Source organism: Lutra lutra, chromosome 3 (assembly GCF_902655055.1).
Source record: "Lutra lutra chromosome 3, mLutLut1.2, whole genome shotgun sequence".
NCBI lineage: Eukaryota > Metazoa > Chordata > Mammalia > Carnivora > Mustelidae > Lutra > Lutra lutra.
The window spans coordinates 26,969,568-26,992,145 of record NC_062280.1 but is presented as its reverse complement, the minus strand read 5'-3'; the positions used below and the strand labels follow the sequence as shown (position 1 = coordinate 26,992,145).

The 22,578-nt window shown below is 48.3% G+C and overlaps 1 protein-coding gene across 6 annotated transcripts in view; it reads right to left on the bottom strand.

Annotated features, from left to right (window-relative positions):
• Positions 1-22,032, bottom strand: part of SMARCAL1 (SWI/SNF related, matrix associated, actin dependent regulator of chromatin, subfamily a like 1) — a 59,894-nt gene extending 37,862 nt beyond the window's left edge. Inside the window, exons 1-9 of one of the 6 annotated variants that reach the window (XM_047721002.1) lie at positions 21,841-22,032; positions 20,567-20,601; positions 19,254-20,137; positions 18,423-18,473; positions 14,717-14,950; positions 12,282-12,332; positions 7,548-7,734; positions 4,099-4,249; positions 1,627-1,785 (exon numbers count right to left, since the gene is read on the bottom strand). In XM_047721002.1, the coding sequence (XP_047576958.1) occupies positions 1,627-1,785; positions 4,099-4,249; positions 7,548-7,734; positions 12,282-12,332; positions 14,717-14,950; positions 18,423-18,473; positions 19,254-20,079 (1,659 nt within the window). In that variant the 5' untranslated portion in view covers positions 20,080-20,137; positions 20,567-20,601; positions 21,841-22,032. Of the gene's footprint in view, positions 1-1,626; positions 1,786-4,098; positions 4,250-7,547; positions 7,735-12,281; positions 12,333-14,716; positions 14,951-18,422; positions 18,474-19,253; positions 20,138-20,566; positions 20,602-20,653; positions 20,832-21,280; positions 21,662-21,840 lie in introns of those variants that run through there. The other 5 variants (XM_047721005.1, XM_047721004.1, XM_047721007.1 and 2 more) reach the window with 5 other exon arrangements.
• Positions 22,033-22,578: the final 546 nt, after the last annotated feature.

Genomic DNA, 22,578 nt, shown 5'->3' with positions numbered 1-22,578 from the left:
CATTACCTTACAGCTGTGAAAACCCACAGACATTTCAGTTTGCTTAGGCTAGGAACATAGTGTGGCTCTCATGTCCAAATGACAGCAGATCCCGGAGGACAGCAACTGTGCCTTCTTCCCTCCTCTAAGCTCCCACGAGACTTGGGCACTGAAATGTATCCTAATGCTCTGCACGCGAGTCAGTCTGTCTACTGGACTGTGGTATCTTGGAGAATGGGGCCGACTCTCCTCCCTCCACACCCTCAGTGCGAAACTGGTGCTCAGTGTTGGCCGAACCCACGGATGAACGAGCCTCCCCGACAGCCAGCCCCGTGCTGAGAAACCCACAGGCTCTACCGCAATCTTGTTGACTTTTCTGGGCCTCCTAAAAACGAATTCCTTTCCCTCCTTCTAGATAAGACATGCACTACACGTTCTGAGCCTCAGGATTTGGGAAGCCACTGTCAGCAGAGAATTCTATTTTTAAGAGAAGGAAAATACCATGGGCTTTTAAAATTCACAGGTTTGAATAAAGAAGAACCTTACATATCATCTGGAGGCAGTGGATTCCCGTTTTGCCGAGAGGAAAAACAAAGGTAAACTTCTGAAAATCCTCCACTGGGTTCTGTGGCCCAGAACGTCTGTCAACGGTTAGCTGCTCTGGAGGTGGGAGCTGCACGCCTTTTCCTCATCTTTATTTGTGAGCCCCATGAATACACGGAGTTCTGCCACGTGGCTGGCTCCAGGCCTTTCTAGACTTTCCTCAGAGAGGACTTGAGGAATGAAAAGCAGGAAAACCAGCTGACTGAAAGAGACGCAATCTCATCTGAGAGCAGAACTTGAGTAAAGCCTACTTAAGAAAAAAACAGACCAAAAACCTGTGGAAAGTTCAGCTGGCCCTTGGACAGCGCAGGGGTTAGGGCTGCTAACCCCCGCCTCCTGCAGTCGAAAGTCAGCATGTATTTCCGACTCCCCCAAAACTTAACATCTCATCCAGAAGCCTTACTGATAACATGCACAATTAGCACGTATTTTGTATGTTATATGATTACTTACTGTATTTTTCCAATAAAGCTAGAGAAAAAAATATTTTAAAATAACCTAAGAGAAAACACATTTACCGTACTATGCTGTATTTATTGAAAAAAAATTGCCTATGAGCAGACCCATGCAGTTCAAACCCATGTTGTTCAAGGGTCAGCTGTACTTTTTTTGGCGGGGGAGGGAGGGAGTATCTTTATATTGGCTGGGAAAAAACTTACTGTTTGATCTGAGACACTTGGACAAGAGAGGCCACCAGATGAAGGCAGACGCCCCTAATGTTCAGTCCGGGGCCCAGAGCCCCCAAGTTGGCCTCTATCCATGACCTCCTGGCAGGGAGATGGGCTGCAACCCCACAACTCAGGCCTAGTAAATATTTGACACTTTCAAAGAGCTCCCCAGGAGATTCTAATATGTAGCCAGGGTTGAGAACTGCTATTTGAGATGAGTAAAATGCCAGTTTCCCACAAAATAAAGACAGTGATTTCTATTCTCCTAGAAACAGAGAGAAGCTCCAGGAGAGCACAGACATGAAAGTTCTTGGAGCTTTTAAAAAGAAAGTTTCCCCAGAGTTAAAGTATTTAAAGACTCTGCCAAGTCACTTACAATGATGACAACTTTAAAGGGAGTTTTTAGCTGTTTTTCTAACTTGCTCAGAAGGTCAAAACTGACAATGTTGACCAAGCCAGCCGTCAGGCGATCCTTGCCAGTCACCACGACATTGATGCTGTCCGGGCTCAGAGACGGCAGCCACTGAAGGAAGGCCTGGGGATGACAGGGGAGAAGGAAACCTCGGGGATCTGGCCGGCAGCTGCCAGGTGGGACCCCAGCCGGGACCCCAGCCCACCCATCAGCGGCCCTTTCAGTAGACAATGTTAACGCTTCCCAAAAAAGGAACTCAGCACCTCTCTCTCCCCACGCCCCTGTATTTGCTGGAGCCCTTAGGCCCATAAATTTAACAATCACCTCCACTGCCCTCCCACTCATCCACTCCTTCACGTTCCACTAACACCACACGGCCTGCCTTTGTAAGGAAGCACTTGTTAGCAGTCACTGTGCTGTCTGCGGATTTCAGGCCTCAAATATCTAACTAGATGGCAAGTTTCTGCAGCGCAAGAATGGACTCTTTCTAGAAGGAATTTTATTTTTTTTAATTATTTTTTAATTAACATATAATGTATTATTAGCCCCGGGGATAGAAGTCTGTGAATCATCAGGCTTACACATTTCACAGCACTCACCATAGCACATACACTCCCCAATGTCCATAACCCAACCACCATATCCCTATCCCCCCGCACCCAGCAACCCTCAGTTTATTTCATGCGATTAAGAGTCTCTTATGGTTTGTCTCCCTCTCAATCCCATCTTGTTTCATTTGTTCCCTCCGTAACCCCCCATGACTCCCCCAACCCTGCCTCTCAAATTCCTCATATCAGAGAGATCACATGATAACTGTCTTTCTCTGATTGACTTATTTCACTCAGCATAATACCCTCTAGTTCCATCCACATTGCTGCAAATGACAAGATTTGTTGATGGCTGCATAATATTCCATTGTGTATATATACCACATCTTCTTTAACCACTCATCTGTTGATGGATATCTAGGCTCTTTCCATAGTTTGGCTGTTGTGGACATTGCTGCTATAAACATTCGGGTGCACGTGCCCCCTTCGGATCACTACGTTTGTATCTTTAGTGTAAATACACAGTAGTGTGATTACTGGGTTGTAGGGTGGCTCTGTTTTGAACTTTCTGAGAACCTCCATACTATCTTCCAGAGTGGCTGAGTGGCTGCACCAGCTTTAGGAGGAATTTTATAAAGGAATTTTTAGCAGATGCTGGTATATATCAAAGACACTGATAATGACAACAATATTTATCACTTGCTCTCCTGCAACCTTGCCATCCCTAGCCCAAGCCAGTGCCTGGAGACAATGGAAGGCCACCAGGTACCTGCATCTCAGTGGCTAGGTCCCTGGGCTGATACTATGGTGATGTTAAGGGCTAGTTCTTCCTCCAGTTTTGGTCCTGCTCTAAGTGACTGCCTGATTCTTTTTCTTTTTTTTTTTTTTTTTTTGAGAATTTTTGAGGGTGCTGTGGGAACCCAACCACATCAAATAAATATGTGTTGAACTATTCGTTTCTAGAGGCAGGGGTGGAATTCAGGTCACAAGGACAGAAAAAAAAGAGGTATTGCTATGATGCACATTTTTAAAGTTTTGCTTTCTCTTCAGCTGGAAGGGCGTGTCTGGCATTTGGCTGACCAGCAAGAGGCAGAGCTGCCTCTTCTCCACGAGTGGCTCACGGCGGGGAGCTTAGGAAGAAGCCAACGTGTGAGGAAGTGGACAGCTGCCATAAAGAGCAGAGAGCTGGGAAAAGCTACGGACGATGAATTAGGTCTCCTCCTTTCTCCACCAGGTTTGCTTCTCTGGGTGTTCATTTCACGGAAGCCCTCTGATCCCTGGATTCATGGAAGACAAAGCTCACAGCCGGGTGCTAACACAGTGCCCACATCAAGTTCTCCAACTCTAACGGCACCCGGCTGAGAGCGACCATCCTGCCCACGCCACCTTCTCCAGGTGCACAAAACCTAGGCCAACAGCTCAGGAGATGCCCCTTCAAGGTCCGACTACCAGTGAGCCTGCTGCTTCACCTCGGTAAGACTCAGTTTTGTCATCTATAAACGGGGTTGATACCGACTGCATGCACGCGCACACAGCTGCTATGGGATCCAGGGAGTGACGTAAAGGAAGCAGCCATTTTGAAACCTCTGTGTGGTACTGGCAGGCAGCGGGGAGCAGCAGGGACATGAGAGGTGCTCAGGAAGCATCTGTTGCCAGACGGAGGCAAGTCTGAGCTCCTAACCCCTCTGCTTTCTTCCCTAAGGGCATAACCTGATTCTAGTTCAGAAAAACAAGAGTCTGGCCTCTGAAGGCCACCTCCTCTCCCTTCCTCCTTCAGCTGACACAGGATCTTCTAAAGCTCCCCCAGGCCCTGTCCCCAAATTGTTAGTTGACTGCTTCAACACTGAGGACACTTCCTGGTTAAAATCACAACACAAGGGGGACTGACCTGCTCCCACGTGAAGCGCACAGATGACGGGACCACCACCAGGAGCGGCCACTCCTTCTGGTAAAAGGCTGCAATACAGATGGCTTGGATGGTCTTCCCCAGGCCCATGTCATCAGCCAGCAGCAGGCGGCCTCTCTTCGCTATGGCAAAACTGAAAGCAGAAGAGGGAAGGACAGGGGCATGGCGCATCTGTCACCATGTAAAGCAATAGCACTTGGTGTGGGCCACCGCAGTCCGCAGCACGGGCCCTGCTCCCCGGGAAAGGGAAGACAGGAGCCAGCAGGGGACAGCATGACAGTAAAAAAAAATTGAAGAGTCAAAATAGGAACAACGTGGAACAGCAGTCAAGAGGTAGAGAGAGGCTCTAGAGGCAAATGGGTCAAGCAAGCCAAGGGAGGGAGCTTCTGAGAGGTGGGCCCCTCAGCCCAGTGCAGGCAAGACCTGGGGGAGTGAGATAGGAGGAGATTCGGAAGCAGCCTCTAAACAGGGGCCAGGAGGGGTGGCCTTGTTCGCATGAGAGGTATGCCTAGAAAGGAAGGTGGCATCAAAAGCAGGCTTTCTCAAGGTCAGAGAGGACATTTATGCACAAAGGCAAAGGGAAGGAGCCGGCAAAGACAGAGGACACTGCAGAAGAGGATAGGCCAAGGGGAGGACAGCACCAGGGTGTCTGTCTACCAGAGAACACCAGCCTCAGCAGCTTCTCCTCCACCAGCGTGACAGCTCTTGCAGACGCTTTGTGAAGAAGGGCACCTTCTTCCACTCTCTGGGAGCCCGAGTGGCCTGGGGGGGCATCCCTGCTTCACAGCTGGGTACCTTCCCGCAGGTTACCTCAGCTCCTGGTGCCTCAGTGCCTCAGCCGTGAGATGGGAATAAAAGGGCCTGCCCCAGAGACCGTGGACAGGGTTTAACAGAGTTAATGTTTAGGACACCAACTACAGGGCCTGGCACCATCGTACATGCTGGGAAGTGTTTCTCTTCTAACTACTACCCCACAGAAAGAAAAACAATCAAGATGAACGCTAAAAAGGACTTGCTTGACTCACGAATGAATCAGTGAAAAGGGAAAAGGATCCCAAGTGCCAGATGTCTGGTCTCCTGCTCCAAACACCAGCCCTCTTCCATCTCAATTTCTGAAAAACTGATCATTCGCCCAGAAACCTGAGAATTAAGCCGGTCGATGAGTCCTTTTTCTTTCCTCCTCACACAGCCAAGGCAGCAAGTGTAGCCCCTTCTGATCAGCAGAAGCACAGTTGAGAGGAGCTGCAGGGGCCTCTCTGAGCTGTCCGCCCTCTGAAAGCCAGCGCCCGCTCAGCAGAGGCAGCAAAATGAGCAGTGTGTCTGCAGGTGGCAGGAGCCAGCCTCCTGGGCTTGGCGGATGACACCCACCACGTCACAGCGCTGCTCTGTACCCCCAGCGACCATGACGGCCCACCAGGGCAGGTAGCAGCCCCTCTGCACCCCTGGCCATGACCACCACATGCCTTCAGTGGCAAGGAAGGAAGCCCAGAGTGGGGCCACCTCGCCTATCAGATGGGCCCAGCCTCTTCTCGGCACATGTGCCTTGGTTAAATCTTCTCGACTATCTCCAAGATCAACTCGCCACACAGATGGGGGAGCAAGTGTGGAAAGATTCATTTTTTACCCCACTTTTTAGTTTATAGAACTGACGGCCAGGGCGGAGGGGGGCACCTAGGCAACACACCTGAGTACCCTCTGCTTCGGCCATTGGCCGCGTCCCTGTGGTTTGTCCATCCAGGCATTCTCAAAGCAGAACAGACCCTTTCTTTTTCCCTGCTTTGAAGTAGCCCAACTAAGAAACAAAGTAGACAGAAAAGAACAAAGGAAATGCCTACCTAACAGAGAAACAAACTGAACGCCATTTCCGACAGGGAAGTTGGAGGACCACAGGGGCTGTGCTCATCATTACCAAACATGGTTTTCAGCTCCAGTTCCACTCTTGGAAGCTCAGTGACTCTGGGCACACGACTGTCATGCTGGGTCTCACCTCACTTATTTGCTCAAAGGGACGTTTTAGACGTTACAGGAACCTGATCTAGATCTTAGAGACTTTACTACATAAATTTAAGGGTGTTTTCCTTATAGCTCTTACAAGACCAACTTGGAAGTGCCAGACCTTGTTCTTTAACACCCAAATCCTCCTCTTCAGAGGATGACAGTTAATATCTGGATTTAACTGGAAGTTTCGAAGAAAGGCTGTAAGTACCACAAGGGAAAAGACGGAAGCTGCTGGCCAGGCTCTGGTTCGGGCTCACATCAGGCCTGGGGGCTCCACATAGAGCCTCTTGGCGATGACAGCTTAACTGGCAAGGCAACACGTACCACACGGTCCCAGGATCTCTAATGGGGCCCAGAGGAGCTTGGGCACCGGATACAGAGGCTGCCCATGGGTGGGGGTGGGCAACCTCTCAAGCAAGATGAAGTTGTGCAAAGCGTGTTATCTGAGACAGATGGAATTGGGAGGGAAAACAAGGGAAAGGGTGTGAACAGAGCTGGGACCACGGGAATGCAGGTATGACTGCCCAAATCTCAGAACAAAACCCTAAGACAGTGGTCAAGATTTTACCAAAACCTCATGAGCAGGCTGCCTGTGGGCAGGCTGTCTTTGTTCACCAGGTCCACAAGGACTTGCTTTCCTTATCCTGGCTTACATCCCCAGCTACACTGCTGAATGACAGATGAAGCTCTTACCATCTCTTTCCTCTCCTTGACCTCCAGTGTTTTCACTAGAAGGCAAGTTCAAACCTGTCATTTGGCTTCTCCCAAGAAGCTCTGGAAAACAGGACAGGTCACGATGTGGGCTTATCTTCTTTTCTGTCTGTAATAAGAACACTCTGACTTTCTTTTGGAAAACCAACACCTTCCACTCTCAGTCCAAGTAACTTGGGGACTGGAGCCCTACCAGCTGGCTCCAGGGATAGGCCTGTCATCCAGTCTCACCAGTAAGACTCCCCAGTCCCCAGGCCACAGTGGCTGGTCCTGGCATGGCCACGGGATTCCAGGCCCTTCAGTGTCAGGCCATCAGGAAAGAGAGCTTCCACTGGGTTGCTGTGCCCTAGCCGCCACATCTGAGGAGCACCTGGCTGAGAACAAAGCAAACAGAGGAGAGAGCCAAACTGAGAGTGGGATAGAGAGTTCTGATGAGATCTCTGAAGACCCTTGGTTTTCTACTACGCACACTGAAAAATCTCTTTTCTTGAACCCATCTTGAGTTGGGTTTCTGCACACCTGCAATCTAGAGTCCTGATTAACTCATGGAATTTGAAATTAATGGTTGTAATCAGGCTTTGCTTACAGCACACCTGGTTGTGCAGTGCCTAGATGCTTCCAGATGTGCATGCAAGATGAGTGTTCTTAAAAGAGGGAGGAGTAGCTGAACCCAGTTTGTGTGAGTCACGAAGTCCAGGAGAGAGGAAAACCTGAGAACCTACTTGACTCCTGCTCTCTGGAAGGGCAGCAGATTGGACACGAGCTTGGGGTCCACTCCAGAAAGGTCTGCCTCAGGGATGGGTTCTGTGAGGCAGGGAGACGTCTTCTCTAGCTGCGATGCGAATGCCAGGGTGAGTGTCTTGGGCAGAGGGTCCAGCTGAACTTGCGGAAGGCAGCGCACGCTCTGGACTAGGAAGGAGGACAGAGGTGTGTGACTTGGAGGTTAATGCCCATGAGAGCGAAGGACCGTGAAGGGGCTCTGAGATAGAGCTCAGTGACTGGAATTCTGCTGTGTGTCACCTTCTGAAAACCGTAACTGGAGAGAAAACCAAGGGCTGACGGTCATACCCTGAGCAAGTACATAATCCTAGAGACCTAACGCTCCCTCTCTACTCCTAGCTCCTGCAAATAAGAGGGCAATCGCGAATGTCAGACTGATTTCCTACACTACATGGATGCTGGGAAGTATTGCAAAATGTTTCTGTGACGGATTCTTCTTTGACCTAAAGTAACTTAAAAGAAATTATATTAGTATTCCCATTCAAATAAATAAGGTCCCACATTCTTAAAAATCAGTCCTGAAAGACCCATTTAAAAAAAGGCAAGGTATAGAATGAATAAATCTTGTCTTGCTTCCATTCTCTTCATGTTTTCTTTGGGTCTTGATGTTTGAGAATATGAGAACTCGACGTTACCTGCTGCCAGTGCGCTGTGCTCTGTTCAGAGCAGCTCTTAGGTTTCCAACAAAGATCAGGAGGATAGGAGGGCTATTTACAGACAACAGTAGCAATGTCAGAGCCTACCAAGTGATAAAAATACAAGTGGCCTTGCACCCTGGTGACCCTTTCCCTAAGAGAATGCGGATCTCCCCTTGAGAGAGGGGAGTTTGAGCAGTGACATCAGCGGTGAAGCAGCTGGCAAGTCCCTTGGTCTGGAGGTAACCTGACAGCGCCCCACCTGTCCTCAAAAGCAGGTGTTGTCAAGCTAAGACCTGTGGGCCAAACTGGCCCACTGCCTGCTTTTGTAAACAAAGTGTGGCGGGAACACAGCCATGACGATTTGCTTATGGAACATCCATGGCTGCGGGCTTGCCGCAGTGGCTGACTTGAGCAGGTGGGAGACCACAGAGCCTACAAAGCCTCAAGTCTTTATTATCTTCACAGAAATAACTCACCAAGCCCTGCTAAGCTCAGAGTCTCAACTATTACTAGGAGTGATCATTACTCTTACACTTTCAATTAAAGCTTGTATTTAGGGGTTTTTACCTCCCTTCCAAGTGAGTGGTTCCAGACCCCTCTGTATAATGGTTGGCGAACTCTCTCCTTCCAGTTGGACCCATTACCTCAAGTGGGAAAAATTACTTGGGATCTCCATGAAATGAAAGCAAATTAATCTCAATGATTTTGCTTTTTGAAGGAATTTAGCCTCATCTGATTTTAAAATTAAGAAGGGAAAACAAGCCCCTTTATTTAATAGAGAAACAGAAAAGGAATAAACCAGAGATACAAATAAAACATAATTCTGGGGGTAGGAGAGAGGTAAGTTAAAAATTAAAGATGACAGGCCTAGACATCCCTAGTGGTAGAATTACTACCCATCTACTACAGCCCGCTGTCTTATGGGTGGTAGCTTTTGAGATGCCCTTCCCTTTTACCACTGTCCTTTGAAAAATCTACCTGGGAGAGTAACTACTGTCTGCAGATCTTCGACTCTCTTTATCCTTTACCTTTAAGTGGGCACCCTGGGAGTCACTGTCATCCTCCAAAGGGCTGTTTCCAGGAACTTGGTAAAAGGAACCAAGTAAGAAACTGGGTATATTTCACTCTTCCCCAATATTATTTGAAATTCTACGGTTGTTGGTTCTGTACTCCATACAGTTATGTGTGTTCCTAATATGCTCACAACATATTCCAAGTTCTCTGCCACACCATCAGCTGGCTACCATAGCAAATACTGATCTGAACATGAAGGGCTGATCCATCTACCACCACCTTAAGTCTCTTTGTATTCTCAATATATTTAAATCCACTTCCATTTTTCGCTAAACGTATATACCAGCTATTTCTGGAAATGCTTTGGGTGAACACAATCATCACGATAAGAAATTAGGTGAGGCTGGTGGCTTTCATATAAAAAAGACTTCCCATACTGATGGAGAAATACATTTTATGCCTCCGAATTCAATCTGAACATGCTGACTTCTGCACACTTCAGGAGACCGAGCGCCGCATGTGCTTTCAGAAACCATTTTCATTTTAATCCTGCTGATCGCCAGTACTTGCACACCTGATGGAAGCTTAGAAAAGGCCTGACGATCCGGCTGGTGCGAGATGTGGAGCTCAGCGAGTATTATGTTCTTCCAGCCGTTCAGGAGGAAAAAGCAACCTCCGCTCTGTCTCCCGCCAGCTACTGCCTCCCTAACCCTGTGCCGCCAGTTCAGCCACGCGGCTGTGTTTCTGAGACAGCCCCCCAGTTCACGGTTGTCCGTTCCAGGTGCTGGAAGATGACAGGAGTGTGCTGTCTGGCTTCATGAGTCATCTAGAAATCGTTTCTGTGAAACAGCTCTTTGGCAGAATGCTAGGGAGCCACACAGCAGAGAGATGCTAATGTTTTCAAATAGCAGCTGACAAGACCAGATCAGTGAGGGGGATGCAGAGCCCTTCTGGACTGTGACAGCCCGGGGAAAACAAAAGGCCGTTTGCCAATCTCACTGTGGGCAAATGGCCTCAAGTCAGTGAGAAAAGAGGGAGGAGGGAAACTCTTAGATTCGCCTTATCTGGAGGAAATAATCATCACCACGTCATTCATATGCTCAGGAGGTCTTACTGTCATTTTTTAATGAGTTTCGGATGCACACGTTCACTACTCAGGGTCAGGAACAAGACCTAGGGTGAGGGGAGGGTCGTGGGGCCCCCGAGGTTTACAGTCTGTGAGCAGTGGAATAGTGACTAGGCTGGGTCACTGGGCAGTGCCTCATCTCCTCAGCCTCTTGTTCACAGGTCTGGCTTCTATGTTTCCGAATGGGTCACATTACAAAGTCAAGATCACCCATGTGGCCTGATCTCCATCACGGACTTTATTGTGACCCTGCAATGCTCCTGGAAGGGAAAACAACAGGCTTCTCTCTCTGAGTTCAAGCTTTTCACACTCTACAAAGTGGGGAGAATCCGTCTTCTTTTCTATAAAACACTATAATGACAGGCCAACACATAAAACAACAATCTGAGCCCTAATTCTAGAACTCCTAACTCCAGACCCATGGAGTCCTTAATATAAAAGGCAAAATTTTGTGTGTGGCCATTATGTGCATATTTCTGGGTGAAGAATCCATCGTTTCCCTCAGACCTTCCAAAGTCTATGGCCCACACAAGATGTGGACCATCATTATATAACGTCATGGGAGTCGCAAACCATGGTTTTTCGTTACAATCCTCTGCTAACACTGTCCATATCCTGCTTCACATGTTGGTCCACAAAAGTCAGTCTTTATGGCTCACATATTTATATGTCTTTCTGTGGTTGAAAAACAAGGGGTCAAGAAGGAAACACTCAGGCCCACTGCTCATCAATAATTCAGCTCTGGCCAAACAGTTCGCTGCAAATCACAAGTTCCAAACAGCAGGGCCACGGGGTCTCGGCGCGTCAGGCATCATCTCTGCCTCCGCTAACCTTTGCTGATACTAAGTAAGGATCTCATCGCATTCAGTCTGAACCTTGAGTCTGCAGCATGTCTCTCTGCAAGGAGTCAAAGGCGCTTCCCTTATACTGAATTTCTGTCCGTAGGGCAGATACGGATTGGAGACCCCTTCTTTCACGGGAAGGACAAGGGAACCCAGAATGTTCAATCATCTGCCTGATTTCACCTTGTAAATCACACGAGGAGACCGAGGGAAGAAACCCAGCTCTTCCCTCTTGCTGAAAGCCCTGGCCTGCTGGGCAAGATGGGCAATGACTTGGAGCTCCTCGGCTGGAGCTTGAGTTTCCTCGCCTGACTGGGACCAGCACTGCCTGGGAGGCCCAACGAGTCCTCAGGGGGCCAAGCAGGAGGAACATAAGTTGTGCCAGCTGCAGACCCATTGTGGGCATGTGACAGCTTGGTAGATGGGTGACAGATGGGTGTTCCGGGACAGGCAGAGCCATGCCCACGTTCCCCTTTCTCAGGCACACTAGAATTTACGGCCCCGCCCGGGCAGAGCACAGAGACGAACATTGAGCCCAAACTGGCTTCTGCTTCCTATACTGACACCCGTATACACACCCCTTCCTTGGTCAGTCTCCAAAGTGCTCATTAAATACGTGTGCGCCCAGGCCTATTCCGAAGCCCATAACCACGCAGACTCTCTGACCCTCACTGGTCATCCAGTTCTAAAGTAAACCGAGAGGCTGTTCTTAGGGGGAATCTACAGTGGCTCCCATCTACACTAGCAAACTGAGTTCACGTCTGATGCCCAAGGTCCCCAACTAATACTTGTCTCACGGGCCCTAGGAATTTGATGCGCACCGCCACACTCTGATGGAAGAGGGGGTCCTGAGTCTGTGGGCGGCTGGAAAGCCACCCTCTCAGCTGCCTGGGAACATCTTCCCCCTCACTTGTCCTGCGCACAAGCATGTGAAATTACCACAGGTGTGGAGTCGGGGCCAGGGCAGGGGGTCTTCCTCTAAAATATGTTAAATTTAAGGCAGATAATGAAAGCTTAACACAGCATGATATAAAATAAGCAAGGTAGGCAACTCACTTAGTTTGTTGTGCTCTTCCAAGAGAAAGTTCCACTTCCTCGTCTTGACATCTGCAATGACAGGAAACAAGCAAGCGTGACACCCTGTGCCCTCCTGATGCGTCGTCACGTTACTCATTCATTCCCCGGTTCCAGAAATCTCCAGTAAGCTAGGACGCTGTGGCTAGTCCTGCGCCTGGCACTGGGGATACAGAAACGGAGAGTACCTTCCCTCAAGGCTGCTACAGAATTAGGGGAGAAAAGACAAGCAGACACCCCAACAATACTGTGCTGTTAAGGGAGTGACAGAGGGTCCTACGGGGACCTACAGGGATCCGTGACCAGGGATGGCCCGGAAAGTCAGAAATGCCCTCCATTTCCAAGATGGGGGTAATAATAGTAGCTTACACTTATTCAGTGCTTACTTTAAGCTAGGCATGGTGCCAAGACTCACACAGGCCATTCCTCTGCTCCTCACGACCCTAAGAGCTGGGCACCATTATTAGCTTCCTTTTACACAGAAACAAACAGCACATTGTCAGAGAGGACAAACAGCCAACATTCAAATCTCAGTTCTGCCACTTCCTAGCCATGTGACCTTGGGCAAATTATGTACCTTCTCTGGGCCTCAGTGCCCACACCTGAAAAATCAGGACGTTAGAGCCCCTGCCTCAAAATGTTTATGATGGGGGCGCCTGGGTGGCTCAGTGGGTTAAGCCTCTGCCTTTGGTTCAGGTCATGCTCTCAGGGTCCTGGGATCGAGCCCCGCATCGGGCTCTCTGCTCAGCAGGGAGCCTGCTTCCCCCCTCTCTCTGTCAGCTTCTCTGCCTGCTTGTGATCTCTCTGTGTCAAATAAATAAAATCTTAAAAAAAAAATGTTTATGATGGGGCACCTGGGTGGCTCAGTAGGTTAAGATTCTCTCTCTCCCTCTACACCTCCCCTTCAAAAAATAAACAATAACACGTTTATGAACATGTATCTGGTAAACAGTGAGCCCTCAAAAGCAAGCTGGCCATTATAAATTATTATTGTTGTTATTAGTAGGAAACCCTCTGCTGACGCGTTTCATGTACACACACTACATCCGATACTAAGACGAGCAAGCATCTCAGTCCCCAACACCGGCTAAATTCTTCTAGAGTTTTCTCACTGATCTACCTCCTGAGAAAATCATGACAACTTCCACCAGATAAAGGCCTTCTGGACAGCAGACGTTCAGTCTTCTCTGCGTGACCACTGAGAGGACAAGGGTGAGGGACCAAGCAGCACAAACACAGTGAGCTGGTGTCAGGGAAAAAAGCACGGTAGCCAGGATATAATCTGACAGGTCAAAGGCACACAGATGACTCCTGATGTGGGAACTGCATGGGAGGCTCCTCCTGACAACAGCCCGATCCTGACCCGATCCTGACCCGGGGCAGAAGAGGAAGCAGGAAAGTCTTTAAAGAGTAGCTATGGCAAAAAAAAAAAAAAAAAAAAAATCCAGTCACGGTTTCTGCATATCTGAGTTGGGGGCGGGGGGCTGGGGGTAGATATTTTAGTCATTCACATTCCCAGCACAGCAGGCCACATCAGGAGTGTGACTTCAAAGGTCCCACTTGCAGAATGCACACAGGCCATCTGCACTGGCCTGTAAGGGCGACCCCACACTGAAGCCAAAATCCCAAGGGAGCAGGGGAGGCAGAGAACGCTGGCTCTCGTGCGTGTGGCCCCTCTCATGACTCAGGCCAGGCCCCGGCCCCTCTCCCTTAAATCCTATCAGCAGGCTGCCCTTGGGAGTTAATACAAACCTAATAGCTGGCATTGCCCTCCTCCTGAAAGAGCCCCAAACCCCAAGGACAGCTCACCGAGCAAGTAATTCTAGAGAGGCTGCCCCCACAACACCGCTTGAACATGAGGTTTCCGAAACAGGAGGTGTTAAGGGTCTGCTTCCTATTTACCTAAGGAAAAGACTAAAACCACCTCAAGGATGGAAGATCAGCGATCCATACAAGCCACGTGGTTTTGTAGTGACACGGCCCAAGCTGAGGAGACCCAGCAGCTCCAAATCCCAAAACAACTTCAGATCCTGATTCTGACCGGGCACTTTCTAAAGAGTCACACAAAAAAATAAAGCAAAACTGCTCTGCTTGGGCCAGTGGTGTTCGATTCTGGCCATGTAAACGAATTCAGTCAGCATCTCTGGGTGGGCACCAGGCACCAGCCATCGGGCTGGGAGTGGCTCTCGACAATTTGCTTTAACAAGCCCTCCAGGCAGTCTGGATGCACGCTCAAATCTGACAACCATGGACTCAGTCTACTCAAGGGCATTTATTTTTATAGCGTATGCCTGTGTTTCAAGCTCTCTTAAGGGACAATAGTCATTTCCGAACATTCAAACAGAGAGAGAAATAAACTGCTCAGAGATCACAGACCATCATACAGCCTAGGAACCAGGCAAGAGCCAATTACTTGCCGTAATTTCTGGACTCCATCTGCTTAAACAGTGCGATCAGGTCTTCGGAGTAGCCGATGTCTGCCTCAAAGCGGACCCGGGAGATGAGCACACATTGCCCTTTGACAAAGGTCAGCGAGGGAGCTAAAGGCAGGCAGGTCTGGGCTACGCCAGAAGTGGAGGGTGACTCCCTGTTGTCCTCAGCCCCTTCCAAAGGCTGCAGGGTGACCGTGGGGAGGCTCTGGGCTGCTTTCACTGCAGAAGAAAAGGAGAGATGTGACAAGGTGGTTGACTTCCACACAGGGAGGGAAGAAACACGGTTCAATCAGGAAGGCCTGCAAGTGAGCTTTCGCGGGGCATCAGGAAGTCCAGTCTTTACTGAATGTAACGTCTGCTCCTCAAGTGTTCAAGTTACAAAACCTGCAACTCAGAAATGACGGGGGAAGGAGGGGCCTCACCAAGATGTGCAAACTCAATGGGTAATTGCTGCTGCTGGGTCAGAGAAGCCACTGAAGCCAACGGCCCAGGAATCAGCCCTGGAACCCAACCCCCAGGTCACCGCTGCTCTTGCTTGGAGAGCCAGGGAAAGAGACACAGAACCATCAGCCCATAAATGAAGTTTTGAGCCTGATTCTATCTGTTATGGATGCACTGTCAGATTAGCCAATTTGATGAGGTAAAACTAAACTGTCTAAACCAACAAAGAAATGGAATTGAAATGCAAAACTACCAAATCGAGACTTTTGCAAGAAATCTGAGTAGAGCCAGCACTTGAGAAAATACTAAGACCACAAAATGCAAGAAGACAGAGACGTCACGAAGAGACGTCACGAGAGAGGGGGGCAAATGAGCAACAAACACCTGGAAAAATGTTCAACTTCACAAATAATCAGAGAAATAAAAAGTCATTTTTACTCATCAAATTTGCAAGATTAAACAACAACAACAACAACAACCAGTTCTCTGCATTGCTAGCTGGGAATAAAACCTTTGAAGATAATTTGGTAATCTAGAACAAGAGTCCTAAACAGTGATCATAATGATTCCACTTCCAGGAATCTGCCCAAACTAACAACTGAAAATACAGAGATTTATGGAGAAAGTTACTCCTTGCAACTTTAATCCTACGCAAATCGGGAGCAAAGGTAAGTGAAGCAAAAAGGAAATGATTGAAGCCATTTATGACACATTTATACCATGGAATGTTACATAGCCGTTAATTTTTTTTAGCAAGAAGTTTTGGAAAAGACAAAAATACAAAAACCAATATTAGTTCAACAGTATGAAATCATTTTCTTAGGGCTCAAAGTATCCGATAGGGGATACCTGTATTGCGGTTACTTGGAATTAGCAGCTAACACTCACCATTAAAATAAAAATGCTTCTGCTGGAACACTAAGTAAAAAACGGCAAGATAAAAATCATATCATGTAGATAAAGTGTGTATATTATAACACACAGAAAAAAGGCTAGAAGGAGAAAATCAAATAATAATAGTGGTTAACTGAGTAAGGAGATTATGGGGGAATAGTCGTTCTTTGCAAGACGATATACTTTCCACATGTTCTGCAATGTATGTATAGGAGGGTTAAAAAGGCAAAATCCACAGGTATGCCAAAAGCAAAATGACAGAAAGACTGACAGTCTTTACACATCACACTGATTACATGGATAAAAAGGATAACCTACTAGGAAGGCACACCATAAACCTATTTGAAAATTAAACAAGGACAGAGGGGAGCTACCTTTGTGCTGATCACAGACCAACACAGTGTTGTGGAATCCCCATGTTGAACACCTGCAACAAATGTAACACCGTGTGTCAGCTGTACTTCAACAGAGGGGAAAAAAGAACAGGGATAAACGCAGAACCCACAACCATCACACCAGTGTTTAAGGGACATCTCTGTAGACAGCAAGTCAAGTGTGCGAAATGCTGATAAGGACACAAATGAGCTAACTAATTCATAATCAGTAGCATTCATCTGAAAGCCATACAGAGAATTTTGTGCCCAATAACCGGTTTTTAAAAAAGATGTAGGGCATTATGAAAAGCAACCACACCACAAGGAAAACCAAAATCAATCTGTAAAACCAGAAGTTATCCAAGTCCCCATGCAATGTGAGTACAGGAGTAGAAAGACGGTAATACAAACAAAAACCATAGTCGTGGAAATCACTGGTTTAAAATGAGCAAAAATGAGAAACACAGGTGTTGAAACCTGCAGCAGTCTTAATCAGGAGTACAGGCCCTCCCTCTCCCAACACCTAACACAGGGATTAAAATAACAGTGAGTGTCACCCCCCTCCCCCGCAAAAGGTCACCAGCAACTACCAAAGCAAGGGACACCACCCGATGCCACACATTTAAAGCAGTGGATGCCACAGAGAGACACAGGGAATTGTGCTGGGGGCTGCCCCTCCCCTGCCCCCAGAAGCTGTGCTGGTGACTCCAGAGAATCCCACCCAAGGCCCCACACCTGCAAAGAAGTGACCTCCCCGTCTTCACCTTTCCCCTGTCTGAACTGGGTGGGGAAAGAGAGAGGAGTGAAATGGCTGCAGGAGGAGAGGAGGAAAACGGGAGGCCAGAACACGCAGGGCTGAAGTGCTGGCAGAGGAAGAGGCTCCAGGCTCCAAGGGCTGACGGAAACCTTCGCTTAAGAGTCAACAAAATCTGGGAAGACGGAGGGGTGCCCCTCGAGAGCTCCGACGACGGACTGGGTTAAAGGGGCCCACTGGCGCCTGCCCGGGCAACCCCTTCTCCCTACCCTGCAGGTGAGCTGACCGTGCGGAGAGCTGTGAGGACGTGGCTGTCCGCTGAGCAGTACTGTCAGGGTGGTCATGGCTGGAGCCAAGAGCCCCATGGGAATGTGCGCTCTGAGGTCAGGCAGTCTGGGTCTGTATCCCAGGTGTATGCCCCACTGGCTGTGTGATCCCATTTTAGCTACCTACCCTCTCCGGACCTCCGTTTCCCCAACTGTAAAATGGGTGTTGTGAGAGGCAGAAGAGTTAGTGTATATGGCCATGCCTCGTTTTACTGCTCTGTGCCGTGTTGCGTGTTGCAGATAAAGAGTTGTCTTTACCCGCTGAAGGTCCGTGGAGACCCTGCACACGGAGCAGGGCTATTGGCGCCATCTGCCCAAAAGCATTTGCTCCCTTCCTGTCTCGATGTCACATTTTAGTAATTCTTGTGGTCTTTCAAACTCTTGCATTATTATTCCATTTGCTATGGTGATCTGGGATGAGTGATTACAACTTGCCAAAGGCTCAGGTGATGGTTGTAACATCTGAGCAACCAATTTCTAAATTAAGGTTTGTACACTGTTTTTTCAGACATAATGCTATTGCACACTTCACAGACTACAGTATAATGTAAACATAACTTTTATATGCACTGAGAAACCAAAAGTCATCTGAGTCACTCTGCTGTGCTACCTGCTTTGTTGTGGGGGTCTATAAACAAACCCACCATGTCTCCGAGGTATGCCTGTATGAGGGGCTTAGAACAACTTGGCAGAGTGGCTCCAGTAAGTGCTGGCTTTGGTTAATACAGTGACCTTCACCCAGGGAGTTGCCTCAGTAGGCTGGCCTTGAGTGAGAAAGGAGAAGGGCACTGGGGTAGTGCCCTAAACGCCATCTAAACCAGAAGCTAGACCACATCTGCTGCTCTAGGGGCCTCCCAATACCAGGATTTCCCTGCATGCAGGGCAAGGACGTGCCTACTTACTTAGGGCACCATAGTCAGTCATGCTGAAGTTCCACGTCTTGGTGGCAGGATCTGAAATGAAACAGAAGTACTTAGTTGCCCATAATCGGGTTGATGACTGTCATTCTGAGTTGTACTGAGACATTCAGTAAAAGCTTGTTTAATGAATGAATGAGTGCTCGGTTCAAAAAACAGTCAGTGGAGAGCCACTACAGATGTACAGATTCCCTGTGGGGGACAAAGGGCAAATACAAATAAGGACAGTGCTATTACTCCACATAGTGCAACTCATCAGGCCCTGGAACCTTATGGCCTCGCCTAAGGGGGCAGAGGACGGAGGTGGGACTAGAATCCAAGTTCTCTGGGACCCAGGGTAGCCAGGCACACCGAACAAAGAGCAGGCCCTCTGGGCTATTGTAGAGATAGCACAGCCTGGCTCTGCAGTTCCAACAGGAACCAACTCAAGCATCTTACTTCACCTTACTGAGCCAGCCCTATTGCCTTGAAAATGGAATTAACATTTACTTATCTCAAAAAACTGTTGTTACGCTTAAGTGCTACAACACAAACAAAGCACCCGGCAGGGGAACTGGCCTCCCAGTAAATATTCATCCCTTCTCCATCTGGCCATGTGGTGGCCCCCAAGTTTGGCAGCTGTTGGAAAGAACGTGTATTACAAAAGGAAACATGAGCTAAAACAAAAATTTCAATAACTGGACGGACAGAATGTGCCAATGCACTCTCTTCATATTTATGAGAAACTGTTAGATTAAAAGAGACTCTAAAAATAGAAAAAAGAAAAAAACAAAACAAAACAAAACCATGTGAAGAACAAGATGGAAGCCTCATTACCGTAACTTCTGCTGGGGAGACGCTTAAAAACTGTGATGAGCTCAGCATTGTACCCAATCTTCACCTGGAAACGATCTCCGCTTCTTATGCACCTTCCCTCCTGGGAGCTTCCTGCTTTGTGGTGTGAGGCCCCCAGTTTTTGTGGGTGCCTTCCTTCTGTCCCAGGTGTCACGCTCCCTGAACCACAGTTGGTGTCAGAAATGTTCTGCCCTGAGGTAGAGGGCCTCACTGCCTTGGCCTCTACTCCGGGATCCCTGGGTGGCTGTCCAAAGAAAGAAGCTAGTGTCTTCTGGAAACTCTTGGCTTTGGACAAAGGCTCCTGAGTTGTGTTAGCAACGGGTGTGGATTTGATCTCCTGTGAAGCCTGAGGATGACCTTTACCTAAAGGACCACCCAACATTTGTTGGCTGGGGCCCTCTGGAGGACTTTGTGCAGAGGGAAGAGAGATGCCAGTGTGAGTCATTTGACATGATGGGCTGTGGCTCGGGCAGGCTGTGGGCACATCTTGCCTCTTCCAGATCCCCGTTGCCTGCTCTGGAGCACTTAGATGAAAACTATGGGAATTAGGAGGCCTTTGGTCACCATTAGATGAACTGTTGAGATTCTGTTGCCTGAAAATGACACCATGGTTCGCTGGCTTAGAAGGATCCCTGGGGAAGTTTGGGAGAGGGCCCTGCTTGGACTGGGGAGAGTTGGTGGCAATGGAGGAGCCAGAGCCTGCGCTCTGATGCTTTTCTGCTAATAATTTCTCAGCTCTCCGGGCCAGAGCCTTTTGCCGGTTCTCTTCAATTTTTTTCCTCTGCTCCTCTGTAAGAGGCAGGGACATTTTAACAGGGAAATGCTTATGCAGGGACGTCAGTCTTTAATCAGAAAATTGGCAGAAGCTGAGAAAGGAAAAACAATATTGAAATAAACATTAAATGTATTTATTTTTCATGCTCCTACCTTGATTTTAAAAGGCTTTCCTCCAGGAAATGCACAATTTGTACAATCAAGGGATATGTGAAAGGTTTCTTTTATAATTGAACACAGACACACACATACCATACACAGACACACACAGGGACAGTAGGTAGCATATACTAAAACAAAGACCCTGACAAAAAGCAAAGATCAAGGTGAGATGGAATCCAAAACTAAGCAGGTATTTTAGCTGTAGTATTATTCTCTCTCTCATCCCCCAGCCAATGTGAGTGAGCAGACCCCAAGGAAGTTAGGCAGTGCCACCTCATCTATCAGATAATGAGAAGGATGACATCTGAAACCAGAAGCAGTAATGGATTAGACTGACACAGACCCAGACAGCCACATACCATAGTGAGACACTTGCTATCAGACTCCTGCCAAGCTGGAAGAAGGAAAGAAACATTAGCTTCATGTAGACTGCACACTAAACTCACCCTTTTAATTCAATCCCGTTATCACTCCTGGCAAACCAAGCTGCAGGTGGCAGGTGCAAGCCACAAAGCAGTGAGCCTGCCTTTCAAAATGCACCACTGCGAAGCAACCGTGACTTTTTGGAAAAATAAGGAAAAAAAAAAAAAAAAGTAGTGCATGCTCATTGTAGAAACTCAGATGCTACAAAAAGATGTACAGAAAAGAGTTAAATTCATCTGTAATCTCACCACCCATCAAGAACCACTGTTGGTGGTTTAATTTATTCTTTTTTTCTATTCATATCCATAGATACATGCCCCATATTTAGATGTGTATTTATCACAAAAAAGGATCATGTACATTATATGTATATTATATATGTGTATATATATAAATATAAATGTACATTATATATGTGTATGTATGCGTATATATATATATATATATATATGTATATATATATACACACACACACATATACACACATTGTTTTGTAACCTGATTTTTTTTTTTCAATTAATTTACTCCGGACATTTCTCTATGAACCATACAATCTTTTACAATATTCTAGAACCAAGGAGCTGGACCCCAATTTCTCTGGCTTGGTTCAGACTGAGCCTCCATCCAACCTACTGCCATGTAATGCTTACAGTGATGACATGGGGATGACTCCAGCAGCACTGTTGAGACCGAGAGCGTTCAAAGCTATTCTTGCTGCTGAAGACTCCCTTTGGGAAGAGCTCTAAAACATATGGGGTGTCCATGGTACCTCTCTCACTTCCTCCAACCACCCATAAGGAAGGATCTGGGAAAGGCTTTGTTCCCGGGGCAGAGCTGAAGCGCTTAGGCTCCCTGGGTAACACACTCCTAACTTCCCAACCAGGGCTCCCCTACACCCCCAAACTCCCCAGACCCAAGGCCGGATGCGCCGCCTCCAGGAGCCAGGGGAGGTGAGGCCCTGAGGACGAAGAAATCTCACCAGTCAGCCCCAAACCCTAAAGACAGCCCACCACCCAGACTCCCCGCCGCCTCTCTGCCCGCACCCCGGCTCCACCGGATTGGGCGCGCCCGCGCGCCTCGGACAGGCCAGGCCAGGCAATAAGGGAGTGCCACGCCCCACTCCCACCCCCATTATCTCCACTTGGATTCACCCGTCCCCTTGGCCCACTCCCTCTTCCTGGCTGGCATTTGGTCTCGTCCGCCTTCTCACCCACACAGGCGTGGAACTCAATCACGTTGCCGGCCACCCCGACCCCGGGAGCGTCTCCAGAGCCCTCCCCAGCTAGGTTACCCTTCCGGGTGGGCGGTTAAGGGCAGGTATTCCAGCGCCGCCAGCTCGTCCGCCTTACTGCGGCGCGTGGGCCCGGAGGGGGAGGGGCCCGGTCACCGCAGAACTACGCTTCCCAATGAGCAATATGGCCGCAATTACGCTTCGCAAAGTGGGAGTGACGGGCCGGGAGAGCGGGACCGATGCTGCAAGGTCTTCTGGGATCTGTAGTTCCGGCCAAGAGCCTGGCGATGATTAGGAATACGCAACGACGTGAGCGGGGCGGGGCGGGGCTGGGCGGAGCGGGGCTGTAGTGATGCAACCTGGGAATTGTAGTCTTTGTTTCCACAAAGGTTTGGCCAAACACCGTTATCTTGAAAGCCTGGAAAGTTGAGGTTTCCAAAGCTGAAGTCTCGGGGTCACAACTGTACCAAGGGGCATCCCAGACATTGATTTGGTAGCTCTTAAAAAAAAAGAAAAAATCTGGTGGAGCATCATTTCTAGGTATTGATCACTTCGCCGTTTAAGACCCACCCGTTGTCCAACTCCAACCTAACCTTCCCGGGCAAGGAATTTTGGCGTCGTCAATCATCATTGTTTTCGTCGGTTATTGTGCTGACCATTTAATGTAACTTTTCTTTCTTAATCCTCACGATGACCTTATGGAACGTGTGTTATTAT